Genomic DNA, 15,414 nt, shown 5'->3' on the forward strand with positions numbered 1-15,414 from the left:
ATCATGTGACCGAAACAACATAGTTAACGCTAACTAAGTTAACGTTAGAGAGCCGTTAATAACCGTTAGTCTTTAACAGCAAACACAGTGAGTTAACGTTAGAGAGCCGTTAATAACCGTTAGTCTTTGGGACTGCTGCTGTACTGTTAGCTAGCGGAAGTAACGTTATGTAACGTTGGCAACAGCTCGGTCAGTTAGTTTTCGTTCCATTAACGTTACGTCAACTGACTAAATTGACTAACGTAACGTAACGTAACGTAACGTAACGTTAAGTCAGTTGTGTTTATAATGAGCAGACCACATAATACAACGTGATTGGACATGCTAAAGCTTCAGCTAACGTTAGCCGTGTTTGGGCTGGTCTCATCCACACTGGAGAGCTAAACCTCCTCCTCTGTATGTACAGCACCGTGCTACAGCTGAGCTACATGTTAATGAAGCTAAAGGAGACCCAATCTAATCATAAGATATCTTATATAAACACGCTGTACACTTCTATTAACTGTTTATAAACACATGTATCTGCTCCACGTATTAAGGGCGTGTCAACTACCAAACTGTGGACGCTCTGTAAGTTGAGTTAAAGTTAGTTAAACTGGACAAATAAACAATATTAACGTGTATAAATAAGCAGGGATATGGATCAAGTGTTTCACTAAACACAGATGCTGCTCTCAGTGTTAGTCATAGCTCAGTCATAACTAGGAATGACTGTGGGTGTGGTTTATTAAATGTTTCCTTCCATTATTGTAAGACTGTTTATCTGTATTTCTGTATGTCCTGTCTGTATGTAACCCAAATACCTCATATTATCTATTTATCTGCATCTCCTGCACCCTTTTTCTGCTTTTAGTGTATGGAATAGCACAAATAAAAGCTGCTGATTTGGAAGTTAATGTAATATATATAACATCACACATCACACAATTCAGTTTTATGTTACCTTTTCTCATTTTTATTTTATTTTATTTTATTTATCTAGTTTTTGTGACTTTTGTTCACGACAGCTGCTCCTATACTGCCCCTACCTGCTAATTGCTCTTCACATTAATGCACCAGCACCCTGCCCAGCTGTGCTATTGACAGCTCATGCTGATGATCAGTGAAATCAAAGGAAGGCTAGAGAGAAGGCAGGCACACTTTAGTGTTAGCAAGCATGGTCCCAAACATGGCTAAGACTGGCTTCTATTCTTGTAACATTGTCATTGCAGGGAAACAGCGTGGCCCTCGCCCAGAGCGTCCTGGCAGAGCTGCCTGATCAAGTGTCCTCCTTCTTCAATTCTTTCAAGCGGAAACCCCCTAATCTATTCGGTGTTCCTGACCCATCCTAGAAAGGTGGGTTAAATCAACCCAAATACCTCATATTAACTATTTATCTGCATCTCCTGCACCCTTTTTCTGCTTTTAGTGTATGGAATGGCACAAATGAAAGCCAACAAATGCATGTGGCTATATATAGAGTTAATAATAGTGCATGTAACACCTGCAAGAATATGTTAATAATGTTGGCTTTGTTGATTAAATGCCATTATTTCTCTTTCTTCTCCCTGTATTAACTCTTCTCTGTTGTTACGTTGCACAATCTCTCAATACTATAAACCATATTTCTTAAGAGACACGTTTAGCGTCTTAATCTTCAAATCATCTGAGACAGCAGTAGGCTCATATAGTGCCTGGTGTGTTTTCTGTCCGTCCAGGCAGTGAGCTGGGAAAGGCTGGACAGGTTGTTTCATCACCACCACCATCACACTGATGAGACACTGTTCCTCCTAGTTGCCTCTGTACATGCAAGCAGAGTTTAACTAATGTATAAGATGGTGTAATTTTGAGCGTGATGTTAAATTAAGTACTAGGTTTGAGCCTGATACTGAGTGTTTAATGGAGCATGGTGACTGAATTTGAGGGAACGTGTGTACCCATAAAAAGTGTAATCAATGTTACAGCTATTGTAACACATGATTAAATAGATATACAAGCATCTAATGCATCCGACTGTGAAAGGAATCAGTCAGTTCGTGTGAGTGAGTGAGTGTGTGTGTGTGTCTGTCCTCCAGGCTGAGATGGCAGAAGTTGGAGCCCCGGAGCCAAAGGTCACCGACTGTGTGACCAAGGTGGCACTGAGCATCTCCTGTGAGAACCTGCTGGACATGGATGCCTTCTCCAAGTCTGATCCTCAGTGTGTGCTTCTCATGAACAGCTCAGGGCCTCACTGGTCTGAGGTAAGTAGGCTAAAAGGTTGATCTAAAAGGCCAGTATTATCCTCATCCTTAACAATTTTAAATATATTTCCAGTATTGAGAGACATTTGCCTACTGTATTTGCCCTCACTTTGGAAATGTCAATACCTGCTGTGAGTCTGTCTGACACAGGTGCAGTTTGCGTTGGTTCAGGGGGCTCACTGAACCCCCTAGAAATGCATCTTATATATTTTTTAATAATGCAGAACTAATAATTTATTGTAATGATGAATAATATCGACCTTGTTGGGTCTTCTTATTGACAGAATAAGAAACCAACAAGATAAGAAGACAGATTTGTGGTCTTTTATTTACCTATAGCCTAATAACATTGGACACTCTGTCCACACAGTGTTGAATATGCACTTACTGGTACGCCATGTAAACAAACACTGGTTTTATACTGCAACATTTACTGAAAATGACATACAATACAATCAAAAGTAGTCTATGTAAACTTTCAGGCGATCTCCTGGTGAGCTCCATCCAGCCTGCTTCTTCCTTATTTAGGTGTTTGTAGTGAAATGAGGAAGTAACGTACAGATAACTCCTCATTTCAACTTCACCAATCAGCCGTTCCTCATCCGTTGAGGCACTTTCAAAGTGAGCGACAGGGATAAATAGAAACAGGGCTTCTGATACAGTATGTAGGCTACACACATCCCAATACATTAGGCCTCTCTGCGTTGTACACATTACATTCCCTCTAGATTTTTTTTTGTGAACTCCCAACCTTAAAGTTCAAACTGCGCCTATGGTCTTGACTCTGAAACTTTTATCTTTGTTAGATTGGGCGGACAGAGAAAATCATGAACTGCCTCAATCCCAAGTTTTCCAAGACGTTTGTCATCGACTACTACTTTGAGATGGTGCAGAAGCTGAGGTTTGAATTGTACGACATTGACAGCGACAACTACAGTCTGCAAGATGCTGACTTCCTGGGAGAACTGGAGTGTACCTTGGGACAGGTTAGCCCTCTTTGCTTACTACAAAAAGTCATCATCACAAATGCTTATTCATCATGCTTCTTTCTCCTCATCTATCATTTGAAGTGGTGTTAGGGCCGTTGCATTTCCAGTGATAGATAAGATAACTCTGTGATACAGTAAAGTGTTTTTCTGTCCAGGTTAATTGTGTCAATAGTCTGGTAATAGTTAATACTGTATATATTATTCCTATTTTTATATTTCCTTCTATTTAAATTGTTCATAAAATTTGTTTCACTTTTGTTTTGCTTTTTGCACAGTGTTGTACCTTGCCTTTTGTTTTTTACTGATGCTTCTTGTTTTTGCACTATCCCTTTTGCTGCTGTACACTGTAAATTTCCCCACTGTGGGACTAATAAAGGAGTATCTTCTCTTCTCTTCTCTTCTCTTCTCTTCTCTTCTCTTCTCTTCTCTTCTCTTGTCTTGTCTTGTCTTGTCTTGTCTTCTCTTCTCTTCTCTTCTCTTCTCTTCTCTTCTCTTGTCTTGTCTTGTCTTGTCTTGTCTTGTCTTGTCTTGTCTTGTCTTGTCTTCTCTTCTCTTCTCTTCTCTTCTCTTCTCTTCTCTTCTCTTCTCTTCTCTTCTCTTCTCTTCTCTTCTCTTCTCTTCTCTTCTCTTCTCTTCTCTTCTCTTCTCTCCTCTTCTCTTCTCTTAGGTTGTGTCCTCAAGGAAACTAACAAGACCACTTGTCATGAAGGACAAGTCGCCTGCAGGGAAAGGAACCATCACTGTGAGTTGTTTTCATTCAGACTGGCAATGACGTTTTGGATAATTAAGCGTATTTGATGTGTTCCTCCTTGAATGATGTATTTACACTTATTTGATATTTTTAACACAATGCTGTTTCATGTTTTGTAGATTTGTGCTGAAGAAAGAACAGACAACAGGGTGGTGGAATTTGAAGTTGCAGGTAGAAAACTGGATAAAAAGGTATTGATTGCTACTGCACATTTGTATTATTTTGAGGAATAATTAAAATATTGTAGATGATCCTACTGGAGTTAAACATTCTGAAGTTTTACTGGGGTCTTTGCTACTGGAGATGAGTTTTTATTAATAAAAAAAAAACATTCTCTAATTTGTTATTTTCACTATATAAACAACTACGCTTCAGGGCTAAGGTGGCTTCAACAATGTGGAGACTACAAGACCTGTCAGTAATTTATTTGTTTCAGCTGCATGTTATTTTTCTTACTCATTTCCAGGATTTCTTTGGCAAGTCCGACCCTTTCCTGGAATTCTACAAGCAGACAGAAACTGGATGGCAGCTCTCTCACAGGACAGAGGTACAGATATACTCGTTGTGTATCTTGCTATCTAGTCCAAGGATTCTTGGGCAGTGCATGGGCAAATAAAGTTACAACTAGAATGCGTATTGACAGTTTGAAGCTTATACAGTTAATGCATGTCAACTGTCAAAGTGTTTTTTAACCTGTGTTGTCACGCAGGTGGTGAAAAACACCTTAAACCCAGTATGGAGACCATTCCGAATCCCGCTGCAGTCACTCTGTGGAGGTGACGTGGAGAAATCTATAAAGGTACACACACACACACACACACATTGGCTGTAAGGCTTTGTGACTGATGACACGACAGCCTTTTCTACTCTCCGCCTTCTTGCGCGCTGCATGTCCTCATGCAGGGTTGCTATTGGGAGGACATTTTACAATCCCTCCTGTCTCATCCTGGCTTTAGTAGTGTTACCAAATATGTCAAATGTGTCAGCTTCTCATTCAGTGATGGATTAGCTTTACTGAATGAATTACAATTTTCCAAAGTTCTTTTCTCTTCCATGCAGAAGCAAATCGAAGAAGCCTGTGAGATTTGGCAAAACTGACACAGGGAATGATACAAATGGGATAATCTCAAAGAATAGACCAAATGTATTTTACAGCTTGTCTCACGTTTTTTTTTTTCCAGCCCATCTGAACATCAACAACTAAAAACAAACATTTTTGATCTCTGAAGCATTTTCATTTTGTCATGTAAAATCTAGGGATGCACTGAAACGACTTTCTAAGTCCTGATACCGATACCTGGCTTTGGATATCGACCGATCTGATACCAGTGTTTAATTAATAAACTGTATGCCTCACTGTATGGAAGTGACTGAGATCATTCATTTATGTGTAAGGCAACATCAGGCTTGACTTAAACATTGCTTTACTAAATTTGTAAAACAAAATGTACAAATAAATACATAGATATAAATTAACTGAATTGTTATTTATTATTAAATTAATAAATCGTACACCGACAACTTGATAAAAAAAATCTTCAAAATTAATAGGAATTACCATGAAGTGTAAACCTTTTGAATGCAGGAACAAATTAGTAAAAACTTAATTAAAATTCCAGTATATAATGTATATAGCATATAAATATAGAATTGAATTTAATAGATCGGCCCCATTGTCACTGATATCCGATCCAGCTATTTGAGTCAGTATCGGCTCAATATCCGATCCGGTATCAGTATCGGTGCATCCCTAGTAAAATCACAGGAAGATTGAATCAAGGTCACAGTGGGAACCCTGCCTATGTTTTATTAATAGCCTCCTGTGCATATCTAAGGGTCTAATAATCTTGGTACAAATGAGGAAATGTATTTTAGCATTAGTTTATGTATGATGTTTTTTTTTGTTTCCATCCTCTAACCCTGTAAAAGCACACTTGTCAGGAAGAGATGCTTTCCAGTCTACGGTGCAAGTGAGTTTACTGCCTCCACCGTGAGTGTACTTCACGTGAAGGATGCAGTGTCTGCAACAGGACAGGCCATAGTCCTTGACACATCTATATCTATCTTAAAGGGCGCTTTCACAAGCCAACATTTAGTCCGTTTAAATCAAACTCTGGTGTAGTTCGTTTGGGAAGTTGTGAACGCGGTAATCATACTCTGTTGTCCGAGACCACCTCTCGCAAGCGGTCTCGTTTCCAAGTGAACCAAAACGCCGGCTGCCTGTGGGCATTTGTTGAGATGGACACAGGTAAACGACAGGTTAACATTTGTTTGAACAGTAGATCAGTGCCGAGTAAAAGTGAAAAAACTTTGACAGCAATATATGAAAATTCGGGATTCCCTGCATAGAGGTGGTAGCTCTTGAGACGAAAAAGATAAATTCGCTCCTTCGTACGCACCCTTCAACAAATGATTTTTTAAGTTTGGTCCGCTTTATTTTGTGCACTGTGAAACTGAACCAGACTAAATAGAAAACGAACCAAAAGTATCAGTTTCACTCAGATTGGGACTAACCAAACGGACTATGGCTTGTGAAAGCGTCCAAAGAAATACGTTAACAATTTGAGGAGTTTGTCTCATTGGTCAACTTACCTGTTAAATGATTAGAGCATAGTCACCACAATCATCCTGCGTCCCTGGTTGAACATTGACTTTCAGTGGTCCATGTCGACAATATGATGAGATACTGATGCAGCATTCATTCAGAATGGATTGAACAAGAACATTGAAGCATTTGTAAAGCTAAATTATAAGTCAAGATATCCACCTAGGTCTGGTAGTTTTTTGACAGTCAACAAAATGTATTGTGAACTTGCTAATCTCCCTGTTTACATAGAATACATGAATCTTATGTGTGATAGAGCATCTTGATCTAACCTGGCTCCATCAGGTATTTCATGTTGTTAAAGTATATATAATATATGAATCTGTAGGCCATATGATGAAAAATAACTTATTTTCTGTCATTGCTAATGGCCTACTATCATTCAGCATATTCATTATTTAAATTACCTGATAAATATAATATTATGTATCAACAGGTGAGTTGACCAACGGGACAATTTCCCAAAAGGTAGACGCTTTCCGTTAAGATGGATCCCTTTTTTTAGTTATCCATGAGCTTTCTTAGCTATTCATCTTGTAGACTGACCGTAGCTGTACTGGTCGCTCCATGTTGTGTCTAGACCTGTTATCTAGTCTTTTGCCTGTTCTCTCAACACTGAAGGTACTCAGAGGCTGCAGTGTGAAGGTGTGTCTTGCTCTAAAGGAGGTGATGGGACCTTTCCCCTTCAGTTTGTCAATTAGAAGGCTTGCGTGTGTGTGTTTCTGTTAGATTTTGAATATCAGGGTGTCGTCTCACATTTGAAGCTTCACCCCCAAAGCATGCTTTTTGTCTCATCTGCTTTGATTTTCACAAACTGATGATAGTTTATCGGGATTTTTTTTCTCAAGATAATTGCCTGGATTTGTCTAATTTCTCCCAACTCTCTGTGTTTTCCAGGTAGATTGTTATGACTACAACAACAGCGGATCTCACGACTTTATTGGATCCTTTGAGACCACGCTCTCCCAAATACAGCAGGCATCACAAACCTATGCGGTGAGCTCTCTCTCTCTCTCTCTCTCTCTCTCTCTCTCTATATGTTTGTCAGTTTTGTCATTTTCCTGAGGAATAAACAAAAAAATGGCTTCTCTCCCACATTTTTTTCTCATAACAATCATTTTATGAAGCTTGACAGTGATGCTCCTGACACTTGTGTGGTGTGTTTTATGCTCCTCTCAGGCCGAGTTTGAATGCATCAATAGTAAGAAGAAACAGAAGAAGAAAGGATACAAAAACTCTGGTGTTATCATCGTAAAACAATGCAAGGTACTGTGGTTTTCTATATACTGTATTTTTCTTTCTGAACTAGACCTGTGATTTTTCACTCTACCTGTATATCTTAAACATTGTATATAGATTTGTGCGATATTTTTTTTTATCTTAACCTATCCCAACATGTCTTAACATTAAGATTATAAAGGTAAAAATACAAACACCACTATAGTGCAGTACCTTACCATGTGTATTGTTATATACATTTTTTTAACAAATAAATGATTTTCTGTCACCAACATTCATTTTCAGATAGTGAAGGAGTACACTTTTCTGGATTACATAATGGGCGGCTGTCAGATTAACTTCACCGTGAGTACTAAACATTTTTGTGAATCTTTGAAGAAACAAAAAAAAAATTGCTTACAATGTTTATTAATGATTTGATGTGTTCATGAGACATTTATTATGATGTTGTGAAAGTATTATCTTATTTGATATTCTCTGTTTTTATCCATCTCCCCCCGGGGCAGATTGCCATCGACTTCACAGGCTCTAACGGGAATCCCAGCACTCCCCAGTCCCTCCACTATATCAACCCTCAGGGCTATAATGAATACCTGGCAGCTATCTGGGCCGTGGGTAATGTCATCCAGGACTATGACAGGTACATTTAAAGTATTATGTTGGTAAACAAAGTAGAGGAGCAATACACCATAATTCATTTAAGCATAGCGGAGTGTTTTTTCTTCCTATAGCAAATTAATCAGAAAGAAGCATTTAAAATATTTGAGGCAAAAACACCAACAGCGAATGTCAGGTTTTTGTGTCAGCCCCTCAGGATGCACTGAAGTCTGAATTAAATGCTGTCAGATTGACGTAAAGATTACAACAGCACAAGATTAGACATGCAGAGAGAGAGAGAGAGAGAGAGAGTGAGAAGCACGTCTTGTACCATCTTCTAAGATCACTGTAATACATTTATTATTTCAATCATCATCACCTCTTAGGCACAAAATTTGTTTTTTAATCATTACAAATCATTCTATAAAAACAATTTTTGCCTTACGGTGCATACCAGGCAGAAGAAGTACAAACCTTATACAACTACAGTAATAATCAGAGCAGCACTCTCTCCTATTTTCAGTTGAGTCATTCCAACTGCACGGATGAATAAATTAATTTCCAGCTAAAAGCTTTATGCAGCAGTTAATAGGAATTGAGAGAGTCAAAGTGAGAGGTCCCAACTTAACATCCTGGCAGTCAATGTTTGTGTACTATCGGATATTATAAACAGGCAACATAATTCACTTTCTAATAATGTTAAATGGTGAAATCCATGTGAAAATATATCAGTGTGTTCAATATGAGAAGCAAGTACGAGCATTTAGAGCACATATGTCAAACTCAAGGCCCGCGGGCCAAACCCGGCCCGCGGTGGTATTATCTTTGGCCCGCAGGATAATATCGAATTACTATTAGAGCTGGCCCGCCGGTATATTGCACGCACCACTAATACCACAAATCCCACAATGCACTGCCAGATTGACCCCAAACATTGATGAACTTGCATCCAAGATGAGATGCCAAGTATCTGGCTTAGACTAGTGTGCATCACAGAGCAGCAAACTGAGCTTTAATGTATGTTTCCTTTTTGCACTTTTTTTCTTGTACCACAGGGCATGTTTGGTTTTTCTTTGGAGGAAATTATTTTTTGGCTGTTGTTGGCCTGTGGAAAAATGTCTTCATTAGAAATGACTCTGGAAAAGTTGCAGATAGAGCCATAAGAAATGAATGCAACAGATTTTTCATTTATTTAATGTTTAATGTTGTTTTTATAGGCAATAACTTAAGCTTTGTTAGTTCCAGGTTCAATATGTGCAATAAGTTCATTTCAATAAGTTTTGCAATAAACATTGAACCAGTTCGGCCCTCGACTTGTACCAATTTTTTAATTTGGCCCACTGTGTATTTGAGTTTGACACCCCTGATTTAGAGCATGTAGCTCTCTCTGTGAAAGCCCCGTCATGTCTGAATGAGCTGTAAGGAGCACTAACGTAAAAGTTACCCATATCTGAATAACAGAATGCCGTCACAATGGCTTTAGTCTAATCCTTTGTATATGTAAACTTACGTGGACTATAACACCTTGTTTTGTTTCACTTCCTGTAGTGACAAGATGTTCCCTGCTTTTGGATTTGGAGCCCTGATCCCTCCATCATGGCAGGTGATTGTTTGTGTTAGTTAAGGGTGCTAAACGCGAAATTGAAAGCTTATCTATTGCTTGTAATGTGAACAAAGCACAGAGAAGCTCGGATTACAACACACACACAGAGGGAGAGTGACTTCATTCTCTGCTCAGGTTGACATTACTCCACTATATCTTTACATAGCAAATAGTTGTTTGCTGCTACACTAATGCTCTGAATGTCAAATAGAGAACCTTCAAACATACCTGGTTATTTGTGTAGGCCTTTCTCTATCTGATCATGACATTGTCTAATACATGAAAAAGCTTGCCTTGGATCAATGTTATTCAGGTCATCTCAGATAAATTGGTTTGGGATCCAGATTAATAGTTGTTTGTGTTTGCAGGTCTCCCACGAGTTTCCCATCAACTTCAACCCGTCAAATCCGTTTTGTGCAGGTAATAATAGACTGAAGCTAATGTGAACTCACACTGCTGTGTGTTTAAGTATGACATGAGATTGGCATCATTTGCTGTTCCAAAGAATATGTGGCATGGGATGTTTCAAAGCATGGATGTAACTTCTGCAACACATACTGTAGTGGAGAAATGATTGATCTATGGATTAGTGAATCAAATTTATTTACAACAATTTCTCAAGTCATTTATCAAGCAAAACTGGATATGCAGCATGTTTCTGTTTTGTATTGTTGTAGATAGAATTAACAATTTATGAAAAGATCAGGGCTGTCAGTTGATTAAAATATTTAATGATTAATTGCAAATTAAATCGCACATTTTTTATCTGTTCATTTATTACTGGAAATCAATAAACAACACAAAACAATGACAAACACTGTCCAGAAACCCTCACAGATACTGCATTTGGCATAGAAAATATGCTCAAATCATAACATGACAAACTGCAGCCCAACAGGCAACAACAGCTGTCAGTGTGCTGACTTGACTATGACTTGCCCCAAACTGCATGTGATTATCATAAAGTGGGCATGTCTGTAAAGGGGAGACTCGTGGGTACCCATAGAACCCATTTTCATTCACATCAGAGGTCAAGGGACCCCTTTGAAAATGGCTGTGCCAGTTTTTCCTTGCCAAAACTTAGCGTAAGTTTGGAGAGTTATTTAGCCTCCTTTGCGACAAGCTAGTATGACATGGTTGGTACTGGTTATTATGGTTATTATACTGGCACTAGTATTGGTTGAGGTTTTCTAGTTTCATATGATGCCGGTATCTTCACTCTAGCTTTAAAATTGAGCCTGCTACAACCTAAAAAGAACATGTTGCGTTTATGTGTTAAAGAAATAAGTGGCGTTAAAACAAATTTGCGTTAACACGTTATTATTGCGTTAACTTTGACAGCCCTAGAAAAGATCAATCATTTCTCTAACATGTTTGTTTCAACATTTCACCAGAAAAATGAATTGCTCAGCAGCTTGTCTTTGTCCCATAAATTGATCGCCATGCTGCAGTGTGATATCCATTTACAATCGTGCTGCATTACATGGAAATATGTATAAAGTGATACTCAATATGTCCTGTACGACTTAGATCTGTTCACCGGTGTGTGTGTGTGTGTGTTTTTGTGTTTTTTAGGTATAGAGGGTGTGGTCCAAGCCTACCAGCAGTGTCTGCCCCAGGTGAAGCTTTACGGTCCCACAAACTTTTCCCCAATCATCAACCACGTAGCCCAATTTGGTTTGCAAGCCATGCAGCAGAAGAATGCCTCTGTGAGTTCCTGGAAGTCTAATATCCATCAAAATAGTATTGTGTCTGTTGTGTGCTAATGTTTGTTATTGTAGTTTTGGTTTGATCTCAATCAGTTCTTCTTTTCCACACAATACCAATCAGTGAGGGTGAAATCCATTCTGTTTTCTTGTGTCGTTCCCTCTTATGTCAATGTTTCATAGCAATACTTTGTTCTGCTGATCATCACCGACGGAGTGATCACAGACATGGATCAGACACGCAGTGCCATCGTCAACGCCTCTCGTCTGCCCATGTCGATCATCATTGTCGGAGTAGGGGGGGCAGACTTCGAAGCGATGGAGTTCCTGGATGGAGACGATGGAACTTTACGCTCTGCTACAGGCGAGGCTGCCATGCGGGACATTGTGCAGTTTGTGCCATTCAGGCAGTTCCAAAATGTAAGCTATATCGTAAAGCCTTTGAAGGCATGAACCACATAAGCTTCTTTAAAATCATTAAATAATGCATACATCTTATTTCAGGCAGGCACTGCAGCCCTTGCCCAAAGCGTACTGGCAGAGTTGCCTGACCAAGTGGCCTCCTTCTTCAATTTATTACACCTGAAGCCCCCCAGCGAACCCAGTCCTTCCTAGAAATGTAGGAGTACCCCCGGTGACTCACCGACCCTATTCCCCTCCTCCTCCTCCGCATTTGATCCAAAGCTACATGATTTTCACTAGAAGCTTAATTTCACAACTAAGTTAGCTTAATTCACCACCCTGTTTTTTTTTCTCATAGTTTTTATATTCTTTCCAGTTTACAATATGTGGGACATTAGGTCATCGTGTACTGTAGGTCTATATGAGAGTGTCTGTCAGGATGTGGACATACTGAACCGAAAACTCTAACTCAAGAATGCTCATACAGGGGGATTACTTGCAGGACTTTGGTTGCGTCCAAAATTCCATACTAACCTGCTATTTAGTACGCTAAAACAATATGTCTGAAACCTTAGTATAAAAACAATAGTACACAAATTGGATACTATTTCTGGTGAAATATTACAGTATGCAAGCACTGGACACTATGCCGGCATAAATATCCCACAATGCAATGTGGTCGTAACGACAACATTCATAACGCTTCAATTTAAGTGTATGTATAAGATTTCACTTTTTTATAGGCGGAATATCATTTTTAAATTCACTCAGACTTTATGATTCTCACAAATTATCGTTTGGTCACATGAGATTGGTATAGGTTACCATGGTTGCGTGTCTCAAACCAGCCAGGTGGCTCTCAAGAAGTGACGTGGTAATTACAGTTCAGTGCGTGCGAAAAGATACATACTACTGTTTATTCACACAAAAGCATGTTGAACGATAATACACATATTGAGTATGTAGTGTATAGTATGCGATTTCGGGCGCAGCCTGTTTCTAGTCAGTGAGCAGAATCTTAGATCCTTAGAGCCAAGATTTAGTCCGGCACATAATGCTCCATAAAACTACAAAGACTGTTTTCCTGTCTTTGTGTGAAGCTAAACTAACCGGCCGTATATTTAATGTTCAAATAGGAGAGCAGTATTGATCTTCTCATCTAACTCTCTGCCAAAAAGTAATAAAACATATTTCCCATAATGTCAAAACTGTTGCTTTAATGCTTTAAGTTCAAAGAATACATACCAATACCATTTATATGTTGTGGGAAGTATGTTGACATTATACTTTTATAATCTTACAGCAGCTAGTGTAGTCACTGACCTCATTAACATAACTCATTATTGTATGATATTTGGCAGTTCAACTGCTTGAATGATAAAAATTAATGTTTGCTTTTGCTAAATTGTTTTTTATTAGGCCTGTAACCATAGGAACATCTGTTGTGAGCATCCTTGGGCTAGTTTTTAGTTAATCATATTCTAACCAAAGAAACCTAAGCTGTTGCTGTAAGACTGGCAGCAGGATACGATGTTATTGTGAAACAGTAGAGTGTTGCCGCTGTCAGTGATGAAACATCACTCCGTTTGCACAAAAATGTGCAACGTTTATCTGCGTACTCCAACTGACATCAGGAAACATTCATATACTGATCATGCTTACATATTAATCACATCCATGTAATACTAATACACCTGTGGCTCTTCTCTGCAGCCCACTGCTTCTCTTATTTGGTTCTGTCTCTACTCCTTTTCTTTAGGGTCCTCAAGAAATGCTTGCTCAGAGCGTCTTGGCAGAAGTCCCAGGTCAGGTAACGGGCTTCTTCAATACCATGAAGTTGAAGCCACCCCACAGCGACGCACCTCTACCTGACCCCTCAGCATCAGCACCTCCCAGTGATGTATCCTGAGGACCAACTTTTCTACTTAGTATACCACATGAGCATGCAACCTCCAGTCTGGTAATGATGGTATGATTTGTAAATACTATGTACCAATAGTATAAAGCCATAGTACACTGATATTCATATATATCAAACATTTGTCAACCTGAACTTAACATAGATATTTAAAGTGACACTTACATATGACTTTATGTGACTCAAGTGCCAGGATTGTTAATATTTCTTATTTGATTGATCTGTACAATTTTTGTGGTAAAAATGTAGGCAGCTAATCATCTCATTAGTCTGTCAGAATGTCTACATGAAAGGGCTAGACTACTTAATATGTTCTTCATGTATCTGCTAATATTTCCTCCAGCATCTCCATATCACAATGACTTGTTTGTTGGTTTTCCCCCTTTCATGTTTCCCTGGGGAAATTAAGCATACATTTCCATTGAAATCATGGACCTCGGACAAAGCTATGCTATATCAAATACAATTCAGTAATGTTTACACAATGGATCCATACATGATGGATTAATATGTTTGCCTAAATGAATACCTTTTGTAGATTTTACACTACAAAAACAATTACATTGTGCCCTTGCTGCTGTTTTGTACTTCAGTCAGTTTCTTTTTAGAAAAAAAAAAATTCAGTTCCATATTTGATTTGACATACTATTTAGTGCTATGAGTGTTAAACGAGAAGAATCTCTAGAAGCTATTAATTATCAGTAAGCTTCATTTGTTAAAATGCATGTTTACACTAACGTACTCTAGAAGTTCACTCTGTCTTAAGAGGAGGTCGCAAAACTTCTCACTTTACTGACTGTTATGAAAAAGGTCTAATACATTTCACTTAGTGTATATGTAAATTTGATATACACCGATCACTGTGGCATTGCCTTATTATACTTGTCTTTGTCATGGACTTTGATTTTTATCAATATTTTATGTAGATAGGATATGCAATGCAAGGAAGAAAATCTAATTCAACCTACATAATAGCTAGCTTCTACTTCAATATTTTTTATCTCAAATTATTATATCATTTGAAAGATTTTTTAAATGTTTGCTACTGCCTTCATGTCATGACATTAAAGGAATTCTGTATGCATTTTCACAAAGTAGTGATTCATATTTTCAACCAAATTGTTGTAACACTGGACTTTGTCTTAGGACGTGCGTCTGTTTTTAACACACACACACACACAACATTTATTGAGTAATACTGTAGTCATGATGCAGCTACACCTCCGTTTTATTGTGAATGTCTTTAGTATACTATTACGTTTGACTTTACCCTTAGCTGATGGTTGTCACGAGTGTATAATCATGTGCCTCTGTGGCATGTAGCGGTCACAGCTACTACCCAGTCTCTTTTCAAAGCTTTGTTCTAAAGTAATCAAAAGGTTTGG

General features: G+C 38.5%; 2 protein-coding genes across 8 annotated transcripts in view; both read left to right on the forward strand.

Annotated features, from left to right (window-relative positions):
• The window catches only part of LOC119480300 (copine-3-like), a 16,714-nt gene extending 14,531 nt beyond the window's left edge, over positions 1-2,183 (forward strand). Inside the window, exon 17 of the mRNA XM_037756437.1 lies at positions 2,055-2,183. The gene's annotated coding sequence lies outside the window, so the exon portion shown is untranslated. The remainder of the gene's footprint in view (positions 1-2,054) is intronic.
• The window catches only part of LOC119480299 (copine-3-like), a 17,537-nt gene extending 2,418 nt beyond the window's left edge, over positions 1-15,119 (forward strand). For 2 of the 7 annotated variants that reach the window (XM_037756432.1, XM_037756430.1), the window contains exons 2-16: positions 2,055-2,219; positions 3,026-3,205; positions 3,876-3,950; positions 4,079-4,150; positions 4,426-4,506; positions 4,669-4,758; positions 7,462-7,560; positions 7,744-7,830; positions 8,089-8,148; positions 8,310-8,443; positions 9,949-10,003; positions 10,372-10,423; positions 11,579-11,712; positions 11,893-12,129; positions 13,871-15,119. In XM_037756432.1, the coding sequence (XP_037612360.1) occupies positions 2,061-2,219; positions 3,026-3,205; positions 3,876-3,950; positions 4,079-4,150; positions 4,426-4,506; positions 4,669-4,758; positions 7,462-7,560; positions 7,744-7,830; positions 8,089-8,148; positions 8,310-8,443; positions 9,949-10,003; positions 10,372-10,423; positions 11,579-11,712; positions 11,893-12,129; positions 13,871-14,020 (1,665 nt within the window). In that variant the 5' untranslated portion in view covers positions 2,055-2,060 and the 3' untranslated portion in view covers positions 14,021-15,119. Of the gene's footprint in view, positions 1-1,211; positions 1,336-1,697; positions 2,220-3,025; positions 3,206-3,875; positions 3,951-4,078; positions 4,151-4,425; positions 4,507-4,668; positions 4,759-7,461; positions 7,561-7,743; positions 7,831-8,088; positions 8,149-8,309; positions 8,444-9,948; positions 10,004-10,371; positions 10,424-11,578; positions 11,713-11,892; positions 12,130-12,213; positions 12,344-13,870 lie in introns of all 7 variants that reach the window. The other 5 variants (XM_037756434.1, XM_037756433.1, XM_037756428.1 and 2 more) reach the window with 5 other exon arrangements.
• The last annotated feature ends 295 nt before the right edge of the window (positions 15,120-15,414 follow it).

Source organism: Sebastes umbrosus, chromosome 21 (assembly GCF_015220745.1).
Source record: "Sebastes umbrosus isolate fSebUmb1 chromosome 21, fSebUmb1.pri, whole genome shotgun sequence".
NCBI lineage: Eukaryota > Metazoa > Chordata > Actinopteri > Perciformes > Sebastidae > Sebastes > Sebastes umbrosus.